This window comes from Oncorhynchus tshawytscha, linkage group LG01 (genome assembly GCF_018296145.1).
Source record: "Oncorhynchus tshawytscha isolate Ot180627B linkage group LG01, Otsh_v2.0, whole genome shotgun sequence".
In the NCBI taxonomy this organism is placed as follows: domain Eukaryota; kingdom Metazoa; phylum Chordata; class Actinopteri; order Salmoniformes; family Salmonidae; genus Oncorhynchus; species Oncorhynchus tshawytscha.
In genome coordinates, this window is record NC_056429.1 from 15,115,458 (window position 1) to 15,134,054 (window position 18,597).

Below are 18,597 nucleotides of genomic sequence, written 5' to 3' on the forward strand. Positions count from 1 at the left end.
TTCAGGAAAGCCTTTTTTGCTTTATTAAAAAGAAGCTTTGAACGTCAGAAAATACAAGATTGGTCTGTATGATTTTTTCCCCTTCAAATTATTATTCATTTTTCCTTTTCTTATGAAAGGCTGCTGTTTAAACAGCTTTGAGTGAAATGTGTCCATCTGTCCTCTTGCTTTGGACTTTAGGGGTGGATGTCCTTGTTTTTCCTGAGAATCAGGCCTTTCCTTGTTTGTCTTTTTAATTTGTATTTCTTCGTAAGTGCCCACAGTGCCGAGTATGATGCCCTGTCCAGCAGATCCAGAAATGTCCTGTTTTATCTACATATTGTACTCCATGCTGACCTCCTAAAGATGAGGTACAAGGCAGGGCAATTTTTTCCTCCAAAATAGATGCCATATATATATGTATACACATACATATATATACACATTCGTACATATATATCTTTATTCATGTGATGTTCAAAATGTTTTTTAAAAAATGTACACGTTTACAAAATCGTAACAAAGACTGGAAAGTGTTTTGCTCGCTCTGGAACAATGAAGCTGGGTAGGTAATCTAACAACACTTCACTAAAACGGTCTCTGATTTGTATATTGAAGCCAGACAGAAAATACCAGTCAAAAGGAAGGAAAGAAAGGGATGTGGGGCCAGTGGAGAAGAAAAGAGGGAATGTACAAGAGGAAAGATGGAGAGAAAGCAGTGGAGAGACATTTGTAGACAGGCTACTTATCTATCCAAAACAAAATATGAGGGAGTGTTTTCACATTTAAAAAAAAGCACAAACAATCTTTGTGTTCTTTTATTACTAAATAATGCAACAATGAACATTGCACTTCTTCCGCCCTTTCGTTCTCACGTGTGGGATGGTACTTGTTGGCTTAGCCTTCCCCACCTTTCTCTGTTCTTAACACTTGGGGGGTGGGGGGGAGATGAGGCATAACCCTTGTTCTGTCACTGTAAAGTGTGTCGGTATTGTCCGTTTTCCTACCTTGGACCAAACAGGCTTCTGATTCAGAGACGTAAACAAAACACAGACCCTGGTCAAAAACAAAACAAAAACGATGAAACGAAAGGAATAAAAACAGAACAAGTGGAGGTGTTTGGGCAGCACATAATTTGGGAAAGGCAGGGCTCAATTTTCCCCACCCTTACGCGGTGGTGAGCGCCTTCTCTGAAGTCATTTTAGCCAGATCCTCAAGGAATAAAAACCAGGATGGACGCCTGGGCCGCAGCGCACCATCCTCTTCAGGCTGGGAGGAAGGTATGCAGGGACAGCGGTCCCCCTGGGACTGTACTAGGCCTCAGAAGGCCTGCTGAGCTGGGTTGTAGTTGAAGGTAGATGGGACGTGGGGCCTCTCTTCTAGCTTTTCGTACTCCAGGTGGAACTCCTGGAGGGATAGAGAACACATAATCAGCAATGGAGACGGAGGATTCCTGTTGAGTTTATATTGCCTGAGTGAGAATACTGATCATCAATATCAAGAGCTGAAAACTCAGAGTGACAGACATCACCAGTAAAAGAGATACAAAAAGTGTATCTTGAACCAACGTTAAACACTTACAAGTCCCTAAAAAAAAAAAAACTACGATGTCAAGCACGTAACTCCATCCAAGGAGATTCACAACTCAAAACATACATGTAAATCTGAATAGCACACACAGCACTTTCTCTTCATGTTAAGTGTATTGATTGAGGGTAGCAGATACTAAAGCCAATACCTTTACCTTGGCTACCTTCCTCCAGTTAAGACAATCAAAGAAATAGTAGGTCCCCCTCTCATAGGTGTTGGTCTTTAGTGTGGGCTCCATGCCCGGTGCCCGCGTGATCCACACCCGCTCCTCTTTGTGGTACCGCCAATCCCGGTTAAAGCTGCACCAACACGAGACAGGCAGGAGAGAGAGATGCCATTAACGCACAGTGAGTCAGTAAAGAAAAAGGCACAAATAACTCCTTGATAACAACATATAGAAACTATGAACAACTACTGAAAGAAACCGATAAGGTGATCCTGGGAATTAAGGTGTGCTAATGAATCCTAGTCTTATTTAGATAAGATCCATGTTCAAAGACACCTCTCTCAAAGACACCTCTCTCAAAGACACCTCTCTCAAGGGTGCCTACGTGAAAGTGCCTTCAGTAGTGATAGTACAGCACTTACAGCTCTACTGCTGCCAGGAGCTGTAGCAGGTCTCCTCCGTTCATGTAGTACAGATAGAACAGCAGGTCTTCACCGTACCGCGCCAGTTTAATAGCTGCCAGCTGAGGAAGAGGAGAGATGGCTTTATCAACACCATCATTTGGTTTATCCAATTATGACATTGTGCTTTCTTCCATATTATAAGATCAATACCACTTGAAAGAGGATTACTGATTTATCACTTACCTTGTCCCTTATGTGGATGTTGGTTAAGTACTCAGAGGGGACGTGGAAGTCTGAAAGATAGGAGGCACCAGGGTCACCAACTGGCTTAGTGTGGGGTATGTGTGTGTGGTCAGGGTAATGTCTTACCAATGTCTTGAGGTCGACACGGTGCTGATGCCCAGGGGGAGGCAAACTTGGGGTACAGGTTTCTGTCAGGAGAGGAGGGGACACGTTACTATCAACAGACTTAAGATTAATAAAAACATCTAACAAAACATTGATTTTGACTTCTGTAGCCATTCAACCTAATGTTCAGGCAGAGCAACCATCTTACTCTGGAGAGTTGAGGTTGAGTCCAAGCGTTGTGAGGTCACTCCCCAGTGCCAAGTGCACCATGCCCGGGTCCGTCTCCGCTGCTCGGATAAACGTCAGCAAGCCAATCATCCCAAACTGGTCCGTCACCATTCCCCCGGGAATGTTCGTCACCCGCCCTACAGATGTGGGAAAATCTACAGTGAGAGAAAATAATAACCAAGTAGAGCATTCCCTACAGCTAATGCAAATGTGGACCATACCAACGGTCATGCAGGAACCATGTCAAAATCCACTGAGGTACCCAGGTTGAGAGCGAGAGGTGTGATTGGTTGAGTGGGCTCACCGTCAGGTAACACCTGGATCCCTTTCTTCTGGCTGTTGTTCTGAGCTGAGCTCGTCTTGTCTCCGGGGAACTTAGGACCGTCTGCACTGGACGTGCTCTTGCCTGTAGAGTTTAGGTTCTGCACAAAGCAAAAAACAAATGAATGAATAATCTATAAGCCACATGACATCATGGAACATTGCTTTGAATATAGGATGTCCACTCCACTAATTATATGGGGAAAGACTTGAATATGCAGTAGTTGTTGTTGCTCAACATAAGGAGGCCTTGTATGGTTGCCTGTCCATTTCAGCTTTATCCATGTTTGGCATGACACCGACCAATGAAAACAGACTGACAACCAGGCTAAAGGCAGCCTGTCTGTCTGTCTGTCTGACTCACTGTTTTGCTGTCATCGTTGCTCAACGTGGGGTCCTTGTAGTTGGGACCAGGCAGTGCAGGGAAGTCCTCGTTGTGGATGGAGAAATCCTGCGTCGGCTCGTTCGATGGCTTCGTCACCATGCCAACTGATGAGGTCATGAGATGAAGAGAAGAGGCTTCTTAAATAAATCACCACAATGAGAAAGAAGTTTAGCCTCGGGTTATATATACACACACCATTGGAGAAGGCCTTCTCCCTTTCTTCATCACAATTTGCCACAGTATATATTTGAAGAGAGACTGAAGTGGGCTGAGTATTTACACTGAGAATGTGTCTAGCAGTGCTGACTGGCCCACAGTAATATGACGAGTCAGTGATACTTTGACATGTGCATTGCCAAGTTCCCTTTGCATCCAAGCCAAGTGCATTACAATGAGCCCTTCTTTCTAGTGCACTACACTGAGCCCTTACAATGGGTAGCCCTCCTAGTCTAGTCCACTATTATAAACCCTTACTAGTGCACTATACAGAGTTCTTACCATAGGGGGCCCTTCCAGCTAGTGGGTTGAGTAGCGGTGTTGGGTTTGCGCTTCCTTCCCTCCGACTCCTGTCTGCTAACGCAGGGAAGTCAGACAGGTCTAGCCCCGTCACGTTTTCACTGCCGTCTGTGAGGGGCAGGTTAAAGACTTGTAAGAAATTAAAATGGTGTTACTCTTCATGCTGACAGTGTCTTATAGTATGTGAATGAATAGGTAAAGTGGATGTTGTAAAAACTTGATGACATAAAGCCTACAGGTAAACTGGGCTGAATATGATGCATCATTGGATGGCCAGACTGAGCATCGGATTAGAGGTCGACCGATAACAATCGGAAATCTGTATTTTTGGACACCGATTTGGCCAATGTTTTTTTTTTTTTAACACCTTTATTTAATCTTTATTTAACTAGGCAAGTCAGTTAAGAACACATTCTTATTTTCAATGACGGCCTAGGAACGGTGGGTTAACTGCCTTGTTCAGGGGCAGAACGATAGATTTTCACCTTGTCAGCTCGGGGGATTCAATCTTGCAACCTTACAGTTAACTAGTCCAACGCAATAACGACCTGCCTCTCTCTCGTTGCACTCCACAAGGAGACTGCCTGTTACGCGAATGCAGTAAGCCAAGGTAAGTTTCTAGCTAGCATTAAACGTATCTTATAAAAAATAATCAATCAATCATAATTACTAGTTAACTACACATGGTTGATGATATTACTAGATATTATCTAGTGTGTCCTGCGTTGCATATAATCTGACTGAGCATACAAGCATACAAGTATCTAAGTATCTGGCAGCGGTGGTAGGCAGAAGCAGGCGCGTAAACATTCATTCAAACAGCACTTTCTTTGCATTTTGCCAGCAGCTCTTCGTTGTGCTTCAAGCTTTGCGCTGTTTATGACTTCAAGCCTATCAACTCTCGAGATGAGGCTGGTGTAACCGAAGTGAAATGGCTAGCTAGTTAGCGTGCGCTAATAGCGTTTCAAACATCACTTGCTCTGAGCCTGTGGTTGTTTCCCTTGCTCTGCATGGGTAACGCTGCTTTGAGGGTGGCTGTCGTTGTGTTCCTGGTTCGAGCCCAGGGAGGAGCGGGAGAGGGACAGAAGCTATACTGTTACACTGGCAATACTAAAGTGCCTATAAGAACATCCAATAGTCAAAGGTTAATGAAATACAAATGGTATAGAGGGAAATAGTCCTATAATAACTACAACCTAAAACTTCTTACCTGAGAATATTGAATACTCATGTTAAAAGGAACCACCAGCTTTCATATGTTCTCATGTTCTGAGCAAGGAACTTAAACGTTAGCTTTCTTACATAGCACATATTGCACTTTTACTTTCTTCAACACTTTGTTTTTGCATTATTTAAAACAAATTGAACATGTTTCATTATTTATTTGAGGCTAAATTGATTTTATTGATGTATTATATTAAGTTAAAATAAGTGTTCATTCAGTATTGTTGTAATTGTCATTATCACAAATAAATTAAGTAAAAAAATAAAAATAAATTGGCCGATTAATCGGCATCGGCTTTTTTAGTCCTCCAATAATCGATACCGGCGTTGAAAAATCATAATCGGTCGACCTCTACATCAGATAGCTGGTTATTTTGAAGAGACACACAACTAACCTGTGCCATTGAAGATGTTGCTTGATAACGAGTTGTTCATTCCAAACGCCTGGTTCCGGTTCATCCCGAATCCCGACATGCTACAAAAATACAGAGGAGAATTTTAGCCTCCAACTGGATCACCTTCATATTCAATCATTACAAAAAACGATTGATGATTTAGACATTTAAACAGAGAGTTGAGAACAGCAGATCTTTCAGTTGTATTGCCAGCCAGACTGTGTGACTGTACCTGTTGATGGTGAAGGGCTGCCGTGCAGGCTGCTGTTTGGGCATACAGATAATGCTGGGGGGGCTGCGGTTGGGGCTACCCAGCCCTGAGCTGCCCATGCTGTTGGTCCTGCCGCCGCCCATCCCGATGCCCTGGCCCACCTGGGAGTGGTTCAGCATGTTCCTCGAGTTCATCGGCAGGATCCCCCTGTGGAGGAGACATCACAGGTTAGAGTTAGACTAATGGGTGAACAGAATGGCTTGATATGAAGCCAGGTGATTATTTTTTACTAATAATGTCCTGTCCTGCTCTGGAACTACTGAACTGAACAGCTAACTAACAGCAGAATAATGATTCCATGGCATTTAAACACATTGACTTATGTGGTCTCTCGGTCTCAAGAACCTCTTTCTCCAGCATCTCCATCTTACACACACCTGCTTGGCGAGGGTGGGGTATGGAGGGACATGGTGGGTACCCCAGTGGTGGGGGTGATATGGCTCGGTAGCGGAGTGCCTTGCGTTAAGCTGCGGTTTAACTGAGGCGTGTTGTTGCCCATGCCCCTTATCGAGAAGCCTAGTGCACCTGCAACAGGAGAAATAGAAACAGTCAATATGGGACTCTTATCAAATTCCAAAGTGACCAAAATGTTGGATATTTCTCATAGCGATATTTTGAGATCAACAAGAAGTGTTGAAGTCTGTTTTGAATTGGCTATATTTAAATCGGGTACATTTACAGGGTAATTATTCTAAATTGATCAAATAGCTCCAGGTATGACTTGACTACAAAATTGTTACAGACCAAAATGTATTACAGCCTTAGTAGAAAAGACCCTGAAAACCACAGACAGAAATGTAAATGAACAGATGCAGCCAGCTTACTCTGTGGGCCATATAAACTGGCCCCAAGCTGGGATAGTTGACCTGATGACGACGGTGAGGGAGACGAGAGCATCTAGGAGGACAAGGAGAGAGATAAACCACAAAGTGAGAGGGAAGGACTGGAAACAAGAATACCAACAGATGACAATACCTTTATCAATAACACATAATTGCACATTAGGGCAGTTCGTATATCATTATTTACAAATCACATTACATTGGTATTACACTGTAATTGGGGTATTCAATTTAAAGGATAATAATAATAACAACATCAATGCCAAGACAAGTTATAGTCATATAGGATGATGGTGTAGTCTAAATTTCCCTAAATATGAAAAATAACCATAAACAGATTTACATTATAGAAGGACGTGAAAACAATTTACTTACTTCAAGTTCAAAGGGAGCTGTAGTAGGGATGTGCGATCGAGCAGACAGAGCACTTACGTCTTTGTCCGACCGATGTGGGTACATGGACGGCTGGCTGTAGTACATGTTCTCATCAGGGTAGTCACTTTCCACCCCCTCTACAAACTTCTTTCTCGTAGCACTGAACATGCCGTTTGTCACCTGCAGAGAGTGGAAAGAAGGAACAGGTTTAAATATCTCAATTCCTCAACAGTCCATAGAAATTGAGACTGTCGACCAGCATGTCTGGATCCACTGTCCACACTGTTCATATCAGATTTAAAAAACGATCATGGTCAGGACATGAGAGAAACACACAAGCTACGCAGTAGTGTTAGTCCTATGACTATGGTTTACTACACATTCAGTTTCAACTGGTCCGACATCACATCTCACTACCAGACAACACGCCCACACCTTGCGCAATGTGTGCATACCAATGCTTGACTTGGAATTAAATAGGTTCCAGTACTCCTTTTGGGTGCCGGTACTGTTTAAATTTAGGTGCAGGAGCTCCACAATAGTTGAGAGGTAATGTACTACAGTATAAGAAGAACAGGAGCTCAAGCAGTAGACAATCTGAGGTGCTGGTTACTCAGCTCCACTGAGCTCCTGCCCAAGTCAAGTACTGGTGCATACAGTGTGCCTTACAAAACAAATTTACAATCGCGTTTATAGTGTTGTTGATTTTCCACTCACTGTTATCATGCTGGTGTGTGAAAATGCATTGGTCAACATACAAAAACTGTGTCCATCCCTGCAGCGTTGCCTCAGAACAATTCAACAAGCTTCTGCTCAGGTGACACTATAAGGTTCAGTTATTATTCTCTACACCAAACTTTCCGTAAAGCATTTTGTGGCTAACGTTAACTAACAATACAGCGCGAGTCTGATTAGTTATAATAACAGTTAGTTCAACAACAAGCATCACTAGACTAACGTTAGCTAGCTAAATCCCTCCAATTCAACAACCCTTGTCAGGCAGTCTGCTTGCCTATAGGTAGCGATGTGCAGGTTGGGCCTGTTGTTTCTCCTATCCAGTTCCCAGTACCTTTCGGTCTCAATTTACGCTAGGAGCCACAGACAAAAACAGAGCGCAGAATACTTTTCGAATTCAAATCTGCCAACCCGGTCCAAAACACACGAAACCGAATGACAAGGACAAAAAAGATGAATGTGTTGTGATGTGACGATCCGAGTCGGACCAAATGGGTTTATATTTGAGGGAAAAATACTGTAAAAACCTCACCGCATTAATTTCCCGTCTCCTCGTAGCTAGATCCAAGATGGCTGTGTATTCAGTATTCCACAATCGAGAATCCTGGGTGAATAGCCTTTGCCCTCTGACCTCTCCACAACCTCCTAACCATTTCCGCACACAAATTTTGAACGTTATACTTCTGTGGGTACAAAGTGACTAATACACTACAGGATGAATTTGAATTGTCTGCAGTATTATTTTTCTAGTTACATATATTGTTGGGTGAACTCACTATCGGTAGAAAATTATCAGTGTATCAACAAACTCAGTAGGTAAACAAATACAAAAATGATAATACGCCACTCTCATTTATATTATTTTCAAAACATAGAGGCAATGAACCCAGGCATAAGTGATGTGACATCACGGTAGTAGCCTATACATCAGGGATCATCAACTAGATTCAGCCGCGGGCCGATTTATTCTTGAGTGGATGATCAGGGGGCTAGTGGTGCACGACTCTGCGATTTTTGGAATCGACTCCTGTGGATGGAGTTGAAAGGAATCGATTCTTACTCAAAACGCGCTGAAACGGATGCGAACACACGTACATACAACCTCATTATTGCGGAGTCCTACTAGGAAAACTACATTTGCGTTCTAGAGGACTGGCATGAGCATGATGCTGCCCAGTTGCTCATCAATTTAGTCTATAAAATGCCTGTTTTGTTTGAATATAGAAGGTGATGTGTAGGAACTAGACTATTTCATTGATATTTCTGCTGTGTGCAGCCTTGACCGATCCCATGGGATGATGTGTTGCACTCTACGATGATAAGCCTTTTCTTTGCCATAATATAGCCCTATTCCGACGTGTATTACTAATGAGTTTGGTTTTGTAATTATTATCCAAGTATGTGCATTATTTATTCCAGAGGACGATTCACACAGGATTCGTTTTTTCAAAACTAATTCAATGTATATTCATTCACTACCATTCAAAACTTTGGGGTCACTTAGAAATGTCCTTGTTTTCCATGAAAACATACATAAAATGAATAGGAAATATGGTCAAGATGTTGACAAGGTTATAAATAATGATTTTTAATTGAAATAATAATTGTGTCCTTCAAACTTTGCTTTCATCAAAGAATCCTCAATTTGCAGCAATTACAGCCTTGCAGACCTTTGGCATTCTAGTTGTCAGTTTGTTGAGGTAATCTGAAGAGATTTCACCCCATGCTTCCTGAAGCACCTCCCACAAATTGGATTGGCTTGATGGTCACTTCTTATGTACCATATGGTCAAGCTGCTCCCACAACAGCTAAATAGGGTTGAGATCTGGTGACTGTGCTGGCCACTCCATTATAGACAGAATGCCAGCTGACTGCTTCTTCCATAAATAGTTCTTGCATAGTTTGGAGCTGTGCTTCGGGTCATTGTCCTGTTGTAGGAGGAAATTGGCTCCAATTAAGTACCGTCCACAGGGTATGTCATGGCGTTGCAAAATAGAGTGATTGCGTTCCGATTTCAAGATCACTTCTACCCTGTACAAATCTCCCACTTAACCACAACCAAAGCACCCCAAAACAATCGCATTGCCTCCACCATGTTTGACAGATGGCGTAAAACTCTCCTTCAGCATTTTTTCATTTTTCTGCGTCTCACAAATGTTCTTCTTTGTGATCCAAACACCTCAAACATAGATTTGTCTGTCCATAACACTTTTTTCCAATCTTCCTCTGTCTGGTGTCTGTTGTTTTGCACATCTTAAACTTATTTTTATTGTCCAGTCTGAGATATGGCTTTTTCTTTGCAACTCTGCCTAGGCCAGCATCCCGTAGTCACCTCTTTATTGTTGATGTTGAGGCTGGTGTTTGCAGGTACTTTTTCATGAAGCTGCCAGTTAAGGACTTGTGAGGCATCTGTTTCTCAAACTAGACACTCTAATGTACTTGCCCTCTTGCTCAGTTGTGCATCGGGGCCTCCCACTCCTCTTTCTATTCTGGTTAGAGCCAGTTTGCGCTGTTCTGTGGAGGGAGTAGTACACAGTGTTGTACGAGATATTCAGTGTCTTGTCAATTTCTCACATGGAATAGCCTTGATTTCTCAGAACAAGAATAGACTGACAAATGCTGATTCTCCAGATACTCAACTAGTCTAAAGAAGGCCAGTTTTATTGCTTCTTTAAATCAGCACAACAGTTTTCAGCTGTGCTAACATAATTGCAAAAGGGTTTTCTAATGATCAATAAGCCTTTTAAAAAGTTATAAACCTGAATTAGCTAACACAACGTGCCTTTGGAACACAGGAGTGATGGTAGCTGATAATGGGCCTCTGAATGCCTATGTAGATATTCCATTAAAAATCAGCCGTTTCCAGCTACAATAGTCATTTACAACATTAACAATGTCTACACTGTATTTCTGATCAATTTGATGTTATTTTAATGTACCAAAAATGTGCTTTTCTTTCAAAAACAAGGAAATCTCTATGTGACCCCAAACTTTTGAACGGTAGTGTATGTCTAGACAATAATAGGCTACACTGATAACTCGCGCTTGGCTGCCAAATGTATGGGTCTCCCCATAATATTTAAATTGATGAAGTGTGTCATTATATTAATGATCTATGGTAGACTTCCTACCTCTACAATTTCTGTTTAATTTGTCAATATTACATTTTTATTCATTGATTTACTGGCCACCATTACTGTGGTTACATGTTCAGTGTTTGTATTGACCAGCAAACCCACTGCAGCCTACCTCACAAGCCTACCTTACTCTCCATCCCTGCTTTGGACAATTAATAGCATGACTCTCGTACTTTGCCCTTTTCATTTATGGTTGATATTAATGACGAAAGGAGATATTATCTGTCTCTCTCCTATTGTGTATCACTATTAAATATTGGAAAAATAAAAAATAAAAACAGGGAAAATAAGTACTTAAAACTACCAATTATTGTAGATAAATATTAATGAAAAGGGTAAACACAACACTGGACTGAACCCACTAATTGTCGAACTAATATTAATGTACAACAATATAGAAGATAAATGACTAGAGGTTATGCAATATGGGTGTATATCCACTGCATGCTTCTTAGGTGTGTAATTAAATAACCCACCCAATCTACCTACCTCATCCTAATATTGTTTTTATGTACTTTTCTGCTCTTTTGCACACCAGTATCACTACTTGCACATCATCATCTGCTCATCTATCACTCCAGTGTTAATCTGCTAAATTGTAATTACCTCGCTACTATGGCCTATTTATTGCCTTACCACCTCACGCGATTTGCACACACTGTATTTAGACTTTATTTTTTTTCTATTGTGTTATTGACTATGTTTGTTTATTCCATGTGTAACTCTGTGTTGTTGTTTGTGTCGCACTGCTTTGCTTTATCTTGGCCAGGTCGCAGTAGTAAATGAGAACTTGTTCTCAACTAGCTTACCTGGTTAAATAAAGGTGAAATAAAAAATAAAATGACATGACCAAGGAGCTATTGCAAATTTGAAACTATGAAAAATGTAAAAGGCCCACTGAGTTGACATTCTGAACCTTGTTTGAAGTAACTAGGTCACATGACCAAGGAGCTATTGAAATTCTACATTTTGAAAAATGCATGTCAAACCATGTGAGATGAAAATGGACAAACTAAAGTGTGTGCAATACAGAAGGGTAGTCAGTGGACATTCTGAACCTTGTTTGAAGTCAGTAGATCACATGACCAAGGAGCTATTGAAATTTTAATGTAAAAAAAGTTTGTACTTTGTTTACGCTCCCTAACTAATTAAACTTGTAATACAAAATGCTGCTCACATTTCCACATGTTAATTAGCTTTGGAAAGCGAATTAATGTCCAAATCTTGAAAATAAGACCTGTGCAATGTTGTGCACAATTCTTCCAACATCATGACACCTATTTGGTGTCTGTGGCTCAAGTGGTTTGAAAGCTTTTGAGGTTTGAAAGCGCAAATATCCGTTGAATATCCAACTTGAAACGGTCTTTACATCGGTAGCGCAAATGTGTTTTATAATTGTAACGTCTGATAAACTTGGGAATGGAATTCTAAACACAGCGCTGTGAAAACAATTAAGAAGTTCGAGTTTGGGAAACACTGAGATCCTACGCACAATGTAGCCTCATCATATGTCTAATACTTGGCCTAACGTGGAAATCCAATGCATCAACTGAACGCAACTAAAGGATCTAAAGATACTGCGTGTTTAAACTTCATTAAAGGGGACAGCTTATAATGGGACGAAATGCTTAAAACGCATCTAAAATGCAGAATTTGCACATGTTCAATTAAAAATGGGTCAATATGCTGAAATGGATGACTGTGTTTTAAAGCATTAAAGAAGTTTAACAATCAAACCAACAACTGTGTCATTGTAAATTGAAGGAACTAAAAGTGAATGATGGCGGAAGAAATCCCACATAAGACCCCACTGGAGAGGGCAGGGGGGCATTTAAATTCACTCTATGCAGCCCGGAGAGGCAAACTTGGAGTGTGTACAGGCAAAATGAATGAAATAAAATTCCTTCTTGTTGATGTAGGAAATTTTGAAACTGTGAATGAGGGTCTTGAAGCATTTGATGCTGTTCTCAATGACTTTAAGAATGCTCATGAATCTGTGCTAGAGCTGGTCACAGAAGAGGAACAGGAAAATGAGAGCATTAACTATTATCAACCAAGAATGAGGACTTATAAACATTTCCTGGAAGAGGTGGAAATATGGAAAAAAAGATGAAGTTGAGCCACAAACACTCATTGAACCACACAACAGAATTTCCAATGTGTCAAAAACATCAAATAAAACAAAGTATAAGGCTGCTTCCTCAATGTCCTCTGCACGCCTAAAAGCTGAGGCAGAACAAGCAGCTCTACTAGCTTGCCAAGCATCATTACAGGACAAGCATGCATTGGAACTGGAGAAAGCTCAACTGAAGGTTAGGATGGAAAAAAAGGCACTGGAAACGGACATAGCAGCATATAATGCCAGACTGAAGGTCCTGGAGAGTGGTGAGTCAACTTCTCAATCCCATGCCGTGGCAGCCCATTTACTAAGCCAAGAAGATGGAATGACCTCTTATTTTGAGAACCAGGAACCCGAGGTCTATGAGGAACCTGAACCATCACCTGTTGAGTTTGCTGCATTAGGTGCAGTTCCAAAGACCCCATTACAAAGGGTTTTACAACAACCGACAACAAAGCCAACAAAATCTATTCAGAAAACAGTCATAAACCACACCCTTCAGCAGCCAACAGCAAGGTCTATCAATCAACACAGAATCAACACTGCGGGTATCAGCCATAATACCAGCCTTGATAACCTCTCTACTGTCATGCAAAAGCAGAATGAAATTGCTGACCCCCATGTACTACAGCACAAACAGGCCACACTCCCTGTTAGGGAGATACCTATGTTTGACGGTGATCCTCTAAATTTTAGGCCATTCATGCATGCATTTGAGCATGGCATAGAAGATAAGACAAGCAGCCACCAGGATAGGCTCAATTACCTGGAACAGTACACCTCTGGTCAGCCCAAGGATCTGGTCCGTAGTTGTCTGCATATGGAAGCCAGAAGATGCTATGCAGAGGCTAAGAGGTTGTTAAAAGAACACTTTGGCAATGAAATCAAAGTCACCACTGCTTACATGGAAAAAGTTTGGAACTGGACAAACATCAAACCGGATAATGGAAAGGGACTGGGTGGCTATGCACTCTATCTAGAGGTTGCTGTAACGCTATGCAAGACCTACAGAACATGGAAGAGCTTAATCCTCCCTTCAACAAAAAGTTTATCATGTCAAAACTTCCCTACAAGCTAAGGGAAAAATGGAGGCCTACAGCATGTGATATTTTAGAGAGAAGCCACCTGAAGGCCCAGTTCAGTGACATTGTGACATTCATGGAAAAATAGGCCAAAATATTGCAGGATCCGTTGCATGGAGATATTCAAGATAACCTGTCCAACAAAAGGTTTTTAAAAACAAAAACAGCAGCTGACTTTAAACAGCAGTTCAAGTCCAAGAGTAGGGCAAGCAGCTTTGCCACTGCAGTAGCTGTAGTGGCAGATTGTGACCCTGAAAACCCTCTAAAAGAACAAACATTCAAAGTAAAGAGACCAGGCATCTACCCTTCTGATGCTCCCAGCATCGCATGTGTATTTTGTGCTGTTGAGCATTTATTGGTTGACTGCCAACAGGTGAAGAAGGCCCAGCGACACAAATCCAAGGTTGAGTTTCAGATCAAAAAGTCTTTGTTTTTGCTGTTTGATAAGAGGACACTTAAGAAAATAATGTAAAAGAAGGATGACCTATCAGAGCTGTCAAAGAAAGCACCCCACTGTCTGGCACATTGAAGGAAGAGAGAGATGTAGATTTCAAAAGGCAGATATGAGTGGTGTAGCAGTAAAGCGGGAGGAGACTGTCAGCAGTGCTCTTGTTTCACTGGAAGCTGGTGAAGATACCGGAGCCGGTACAGATTGTGCACTTGCGCCAGTTCAAGTAAAGATGGCAAATGGAAGCAAGTCTGTTAACTTATGTGTTTCTCGATTATGGTAGCTCAGCAACATTTTGTACAGAGAGACTGAGGCAGCTGAAAGCTAAAGGCAGTGAGACAAATTCTGCTACGCACAATGGGGCAGGAGAGTCATACCAAGAGCTTTGAGATATCTGGATTAGAGATTGGCAATGTGGAAGGCGACACATTTCTTGCATTACCAAATGTCTACACCCAGAATAAGATCCCAGTGACAAGAGAGAACATTCCCACTCAGAAAGATCTCAAAAGGTGGCCATACCTGAAAGAGGTTCAGTTGAAGGAGATTGATGCCGACGTAGAACTCCTGATTGGCGTAAATGCTCCAAAGGCAATGGAACCCTGGCAAATCATAAAAAGCCAAGGCAACGGACCATATGCAGTGAAAACCCTCTTTGGATGGGTGATGAATGGTCCTCAACAATTGTACCATGGCAGAAGAATCTTGGCGTCCTACGATGATGGTCAATCGTATCTCAATGGCCGACATGGGGGTTCTTCTTGTAAATCAGTACAACCATGACTTCCCTGAGAGAGAGTATGAAGAGAAAAGTGAGATGTCAGCTGAGGATCGTAACTTTATGGAGATAGTATCAAGCTCCATAACCCTCAAAGACCGTCACTACTACTTACCGTTGCCCTTTCACAACAAAGATGTAGTCCTGCCAAACAATCATGACATGGCAGAGCAGAGCAGCGGGCTCTAAATATTATCAGGAAGTTCAAGAAGGACGAAGGTTACGCTGCAGAGTACAAAGGCTTCATGGAAGAAGATGATAACAAAAGGTTACGATGAGAAGGTACCACAAGAACAGCTCCTCAGAGAGAAAGGCAAGGTATGGTACATACCACAGGAACAATATGAGTGGTGTTTGACTGTTCATCATCCAATAAAGGCACATCTCTCAACAGTAAACTCCAAGACCCTGATCTGAAAAACACGCTTATAGGAGTCTTGCTAAGATTTCGGCAAGAGCACATTGCCATGATGGCAGACATCGAAGGAATGTTCCATCAAGTACGTGTCCATGAAGATGACTTAGACTTCCTGCGATTCCTATGGTGGCCGGACAGTGATACTAGCAAAAGACTACAAAAGAGTACAGAATGAGGGTACATCTTTTCGGTGCTATATCCTCTCGAAGTTGTGCAAACTTTGCATTGTGAAAAACTGCAGAAGACAACTGTGAGAGGTACGACGAAGATGTGATTCAAACAGTCAAGTCCAACTTCTATGTTGATGACTTCCTCAAGTCAGTGGCCACAGAATGACAAGCCATAGCTCTCACAAAAAACCTCAGGGATATGTGGTCTCAGGGTGGGTTCAAATTGACCAAGTAGGTCAGCAACAGCCGCACTGTGCTGGCTTCTATCCTTGATGAGGCAGATAAAAGAACTGGACCTGAACAGAGAAAAGCTGCCTGTTGAAAGAGCACATGGAATCCGATGGAACATTGAAAGTGATGCGTTTACCTTCCAGGTCACTTCCAAGAAGAGGTATTCTCTCAACTGTCCGCTCTGTTTATGATCCATTAGGTTTCCTTGCCCCATTTGTATTAAAGGCAAAGCAAATTCTTCAAGCGCTCTGCAAGCTAAAGTGTGGATGGGACGAAGTCATCCCCGAAGAACACTCTGTTTCATGGAAGAGATGGCTCTCAGAGCTGGACCAGCTGTCCAGATTCCAGATTGATAGGTGTGTGATGCTTGAGAACTTTGGTCAAGACCGCACAGCTGCATCACTTTGGTGATGCAAGTGAACAAGGTTATGGCACGGCAAGCTACCTTAGGTTTAGAAACGGTATGGAAAAGGTCCACATCGCATTCATACTGGGGAAATCAAGTGTGACTCCACTCAAGCAGATGATGATCCCCAGACTGGAACTTGCCACAGCAACATTGCCAGTGTGAGTGGACAGGATGTTAAGGTTGGAGCTCCAGATTGAACTTGAGAAGTCAACTTTCTGGACAGATAGCCAGTCTGTGCTAAAATACCTCCACACCGATACCAAGAGATTCAATACCTTTGTGGCTAATAGGGTTGCTATGATCTGTGACCTATCGAAAGCAAAACAGTGGAGGTGTAACGTGCGTTGTTTGAAGGAGACCAAGGCGCAGAGTAATTTGTGGTCATCATATTTATTTAAATGAGAACCAGCAACAAATTGAAACCAAAACGACCGTTCCGTAGGCTACAAGAGCTGTACAAAAACAAGATCCCACAACATAGGTGGGAAAAAGACTACCTATGTATGATTCCCAATCAGAGACAACGATAGACAGCTGCCTCTGATTGGGAACCACACTCGGCCAAACACAAAGAAATACAAAACATAAAATGCTCACCCCACATCACACCCTGACCTCACCAAATAGAGAAATAAAACGGCTCTCTAAGGTCAGGGCGTGACAGGAGGTATTTGAACTCCAAACACAACCCAGCCGATGATGCATTGAGGATTACATGTTGAAACTTTCCTGAACTCAAAGAGACAATCATTTCTGGAGAAAGTCCCTGAGGAGTTTGGCTCCATCCCTCCGGATGATCCAGAGGTGAGAAAAGACGTCCTCGTAAACAGTACAAGTGTGGAAGAAAAGAGTCCGACCAGCAAACTGATTGAGTACTATTCAACATGGAACAGCTGGAAGAAAGCAGTTGCCTGGATGCTGAAACTGAAGAGACTTCTTCTACAGTTAAGACAGAAAAGGAAAATGCTCACAAAAACTGATCCAGGATCAGATCAGAGTTGAACAAAATCACTGAAGGAACAAATTGACAAGTTCAAACTGACGTTTGGAAAAGAAAGTTCGTCTGTAAATTAGAACTTGTTCTCAACTAGCCTACCTGGTTAAATAAAGGTGAAATAAAATAAAATGAAATAAAAATCTTCCACTTATGCAGGAGCGGAACAAGTGGAACAAAACTAAGAGAAACTTCATTTCTGGTGACCTTGTTGTCATCGTCAATGACACTGCCCCAAGGAACTCTTGGCTAATGGGGCGTGTGGTGGAGGCTTTGCCAGGGGCCAAAGGTCTTGCCCGGAGCGTCATGGTTAAGACCAAGACAAATATCTTACAGAGACCTATCAATACACTCTTGTCTGCTCCTTGAGGCGGCTGAGTGAGACACACACACACAAACATACACACACAGTGCTCCATCTTTGAATCACGTGCACCTCTGATTCATTGATGTCGTACTCTTACATTCTTTGATGTCGTAGCCATACAGTTTTGGGCGTCGAACTCTTGACATCTTTGGAACTCTTCAACTCAGACTGAGATCTATGGACTCTTTTCCTATATGAGACCTTGTATAATTTGTATATAGCTATGAACTGTAATAGTGCTCTGGTATAGAATGTTTTGTGTATTATGTTTGAATATTAAGTAATTGTCGTGCATTCAGAGCAGTTAACAATTAGGGGCCGGTATGTTAGAGACGATTTGGACATATTTGTATAAAAGACAGAACATACAGAGCTCCATGTACGTTTGTGTAAATATATTAAATATTAATGTACATGATGAAATATTAGGTACGTACATTTATGATTATATTTACCTGATTGAGATATATTCATTTATTATTAGTGTAACTTAGTTTTTGCCCCCCCCCCTTGCCCATTCATTGTACTGTGGTAAGTGTGTTAGAATAAAGGCAGGAAGTTGGGCCTCCTGTGGGGAGGAGACTATAGTCTTTTGACCATACAGAGCAGTCATATTATGTATTTTCCATGTCAAGTAATCTATGCTTTAAGTTGATTGGAGAATC

At 41.9% G+C, this 18,597-nt stretch overlaps 1 protein-coding gene across 7 annotated transcripts; it reads right to left on the reverse strand.

Annotated features, from left to right (window-relative positions):
• On the reverse strand, window positions 1-7,785 carry cnot2 (CCR4-NOT transcription complex, subunit 2). Of its 7 annotated transcripts, none has more exons than XM_024390828.2 (15): window positions 7,762-7,785; window positions 7,102-7,224; window positions 6,652-6,724; window positions 6,205-6,352; window positions 5,789-5,974; window positions 5,557-5,636; window positions 3,920-4,045; window positions 3,401-3,525; window positions 3,020-3,137; window positions 2,696-2,852; window positions 2,509-2,570; window positions 2,383-2,432; window positions 2,158-2,258; window positions 1,724-1,868; window positions 1-1,386 (listed from the first exon to the last, which is right to left on the reverse strand). In XM_024390828.2, exons 1-15 carry the CDS (start codon window positions 7,768-7,770, stop codon window positions 1,300-1,302), a joined length of 1,590 nt encoding a protein of 529 aa, XP_024246596.1. In that variant the 5' UTR covers window positions 7,771-7,785; the 3' UTR covers window positions 1-1,299. The 7 variants fall into 7 exon arrangements, with proteins under 7 accessions (XP_024246596.1, XP_024246540.2, XP_024246410.1 ...); XM_024390772.2 differs by having other exon boundaries at window positions 1,718-1,868; window positions 3,401-3,558; window positions 3,920-4,066; XM_024390642.2 differs by having other exon boundaries at window positions 1,718-1,868; window positions 3,401-3,558; window positions 7,045-7,224.
• Window positions 7,786-18,597: the final 10,812 nt, after the last annotated feature.

What these genes read in the sequence shown, in the direction of transcription:
- cnot2 (XM_024390409.2), bottom strand. An exon ending in ACCCCACCCTCGCCAAGCAG is followed by an intron (nt 5,975 to 6,204) that starts GTGTGTGTAAGA and finishes TCTCCTCCACAG; the next exon opens with GGGGATCCTGCCGATGAACT. An exon ending in GATCCAGGTGTTACCTGACG is followed by an intron (nt 2,853 to 3,019) that starts GTGAGCCCACTC and finishes CCACATCTGTAG; the next exon opens with GGCGGGTGACGAACATTCCC.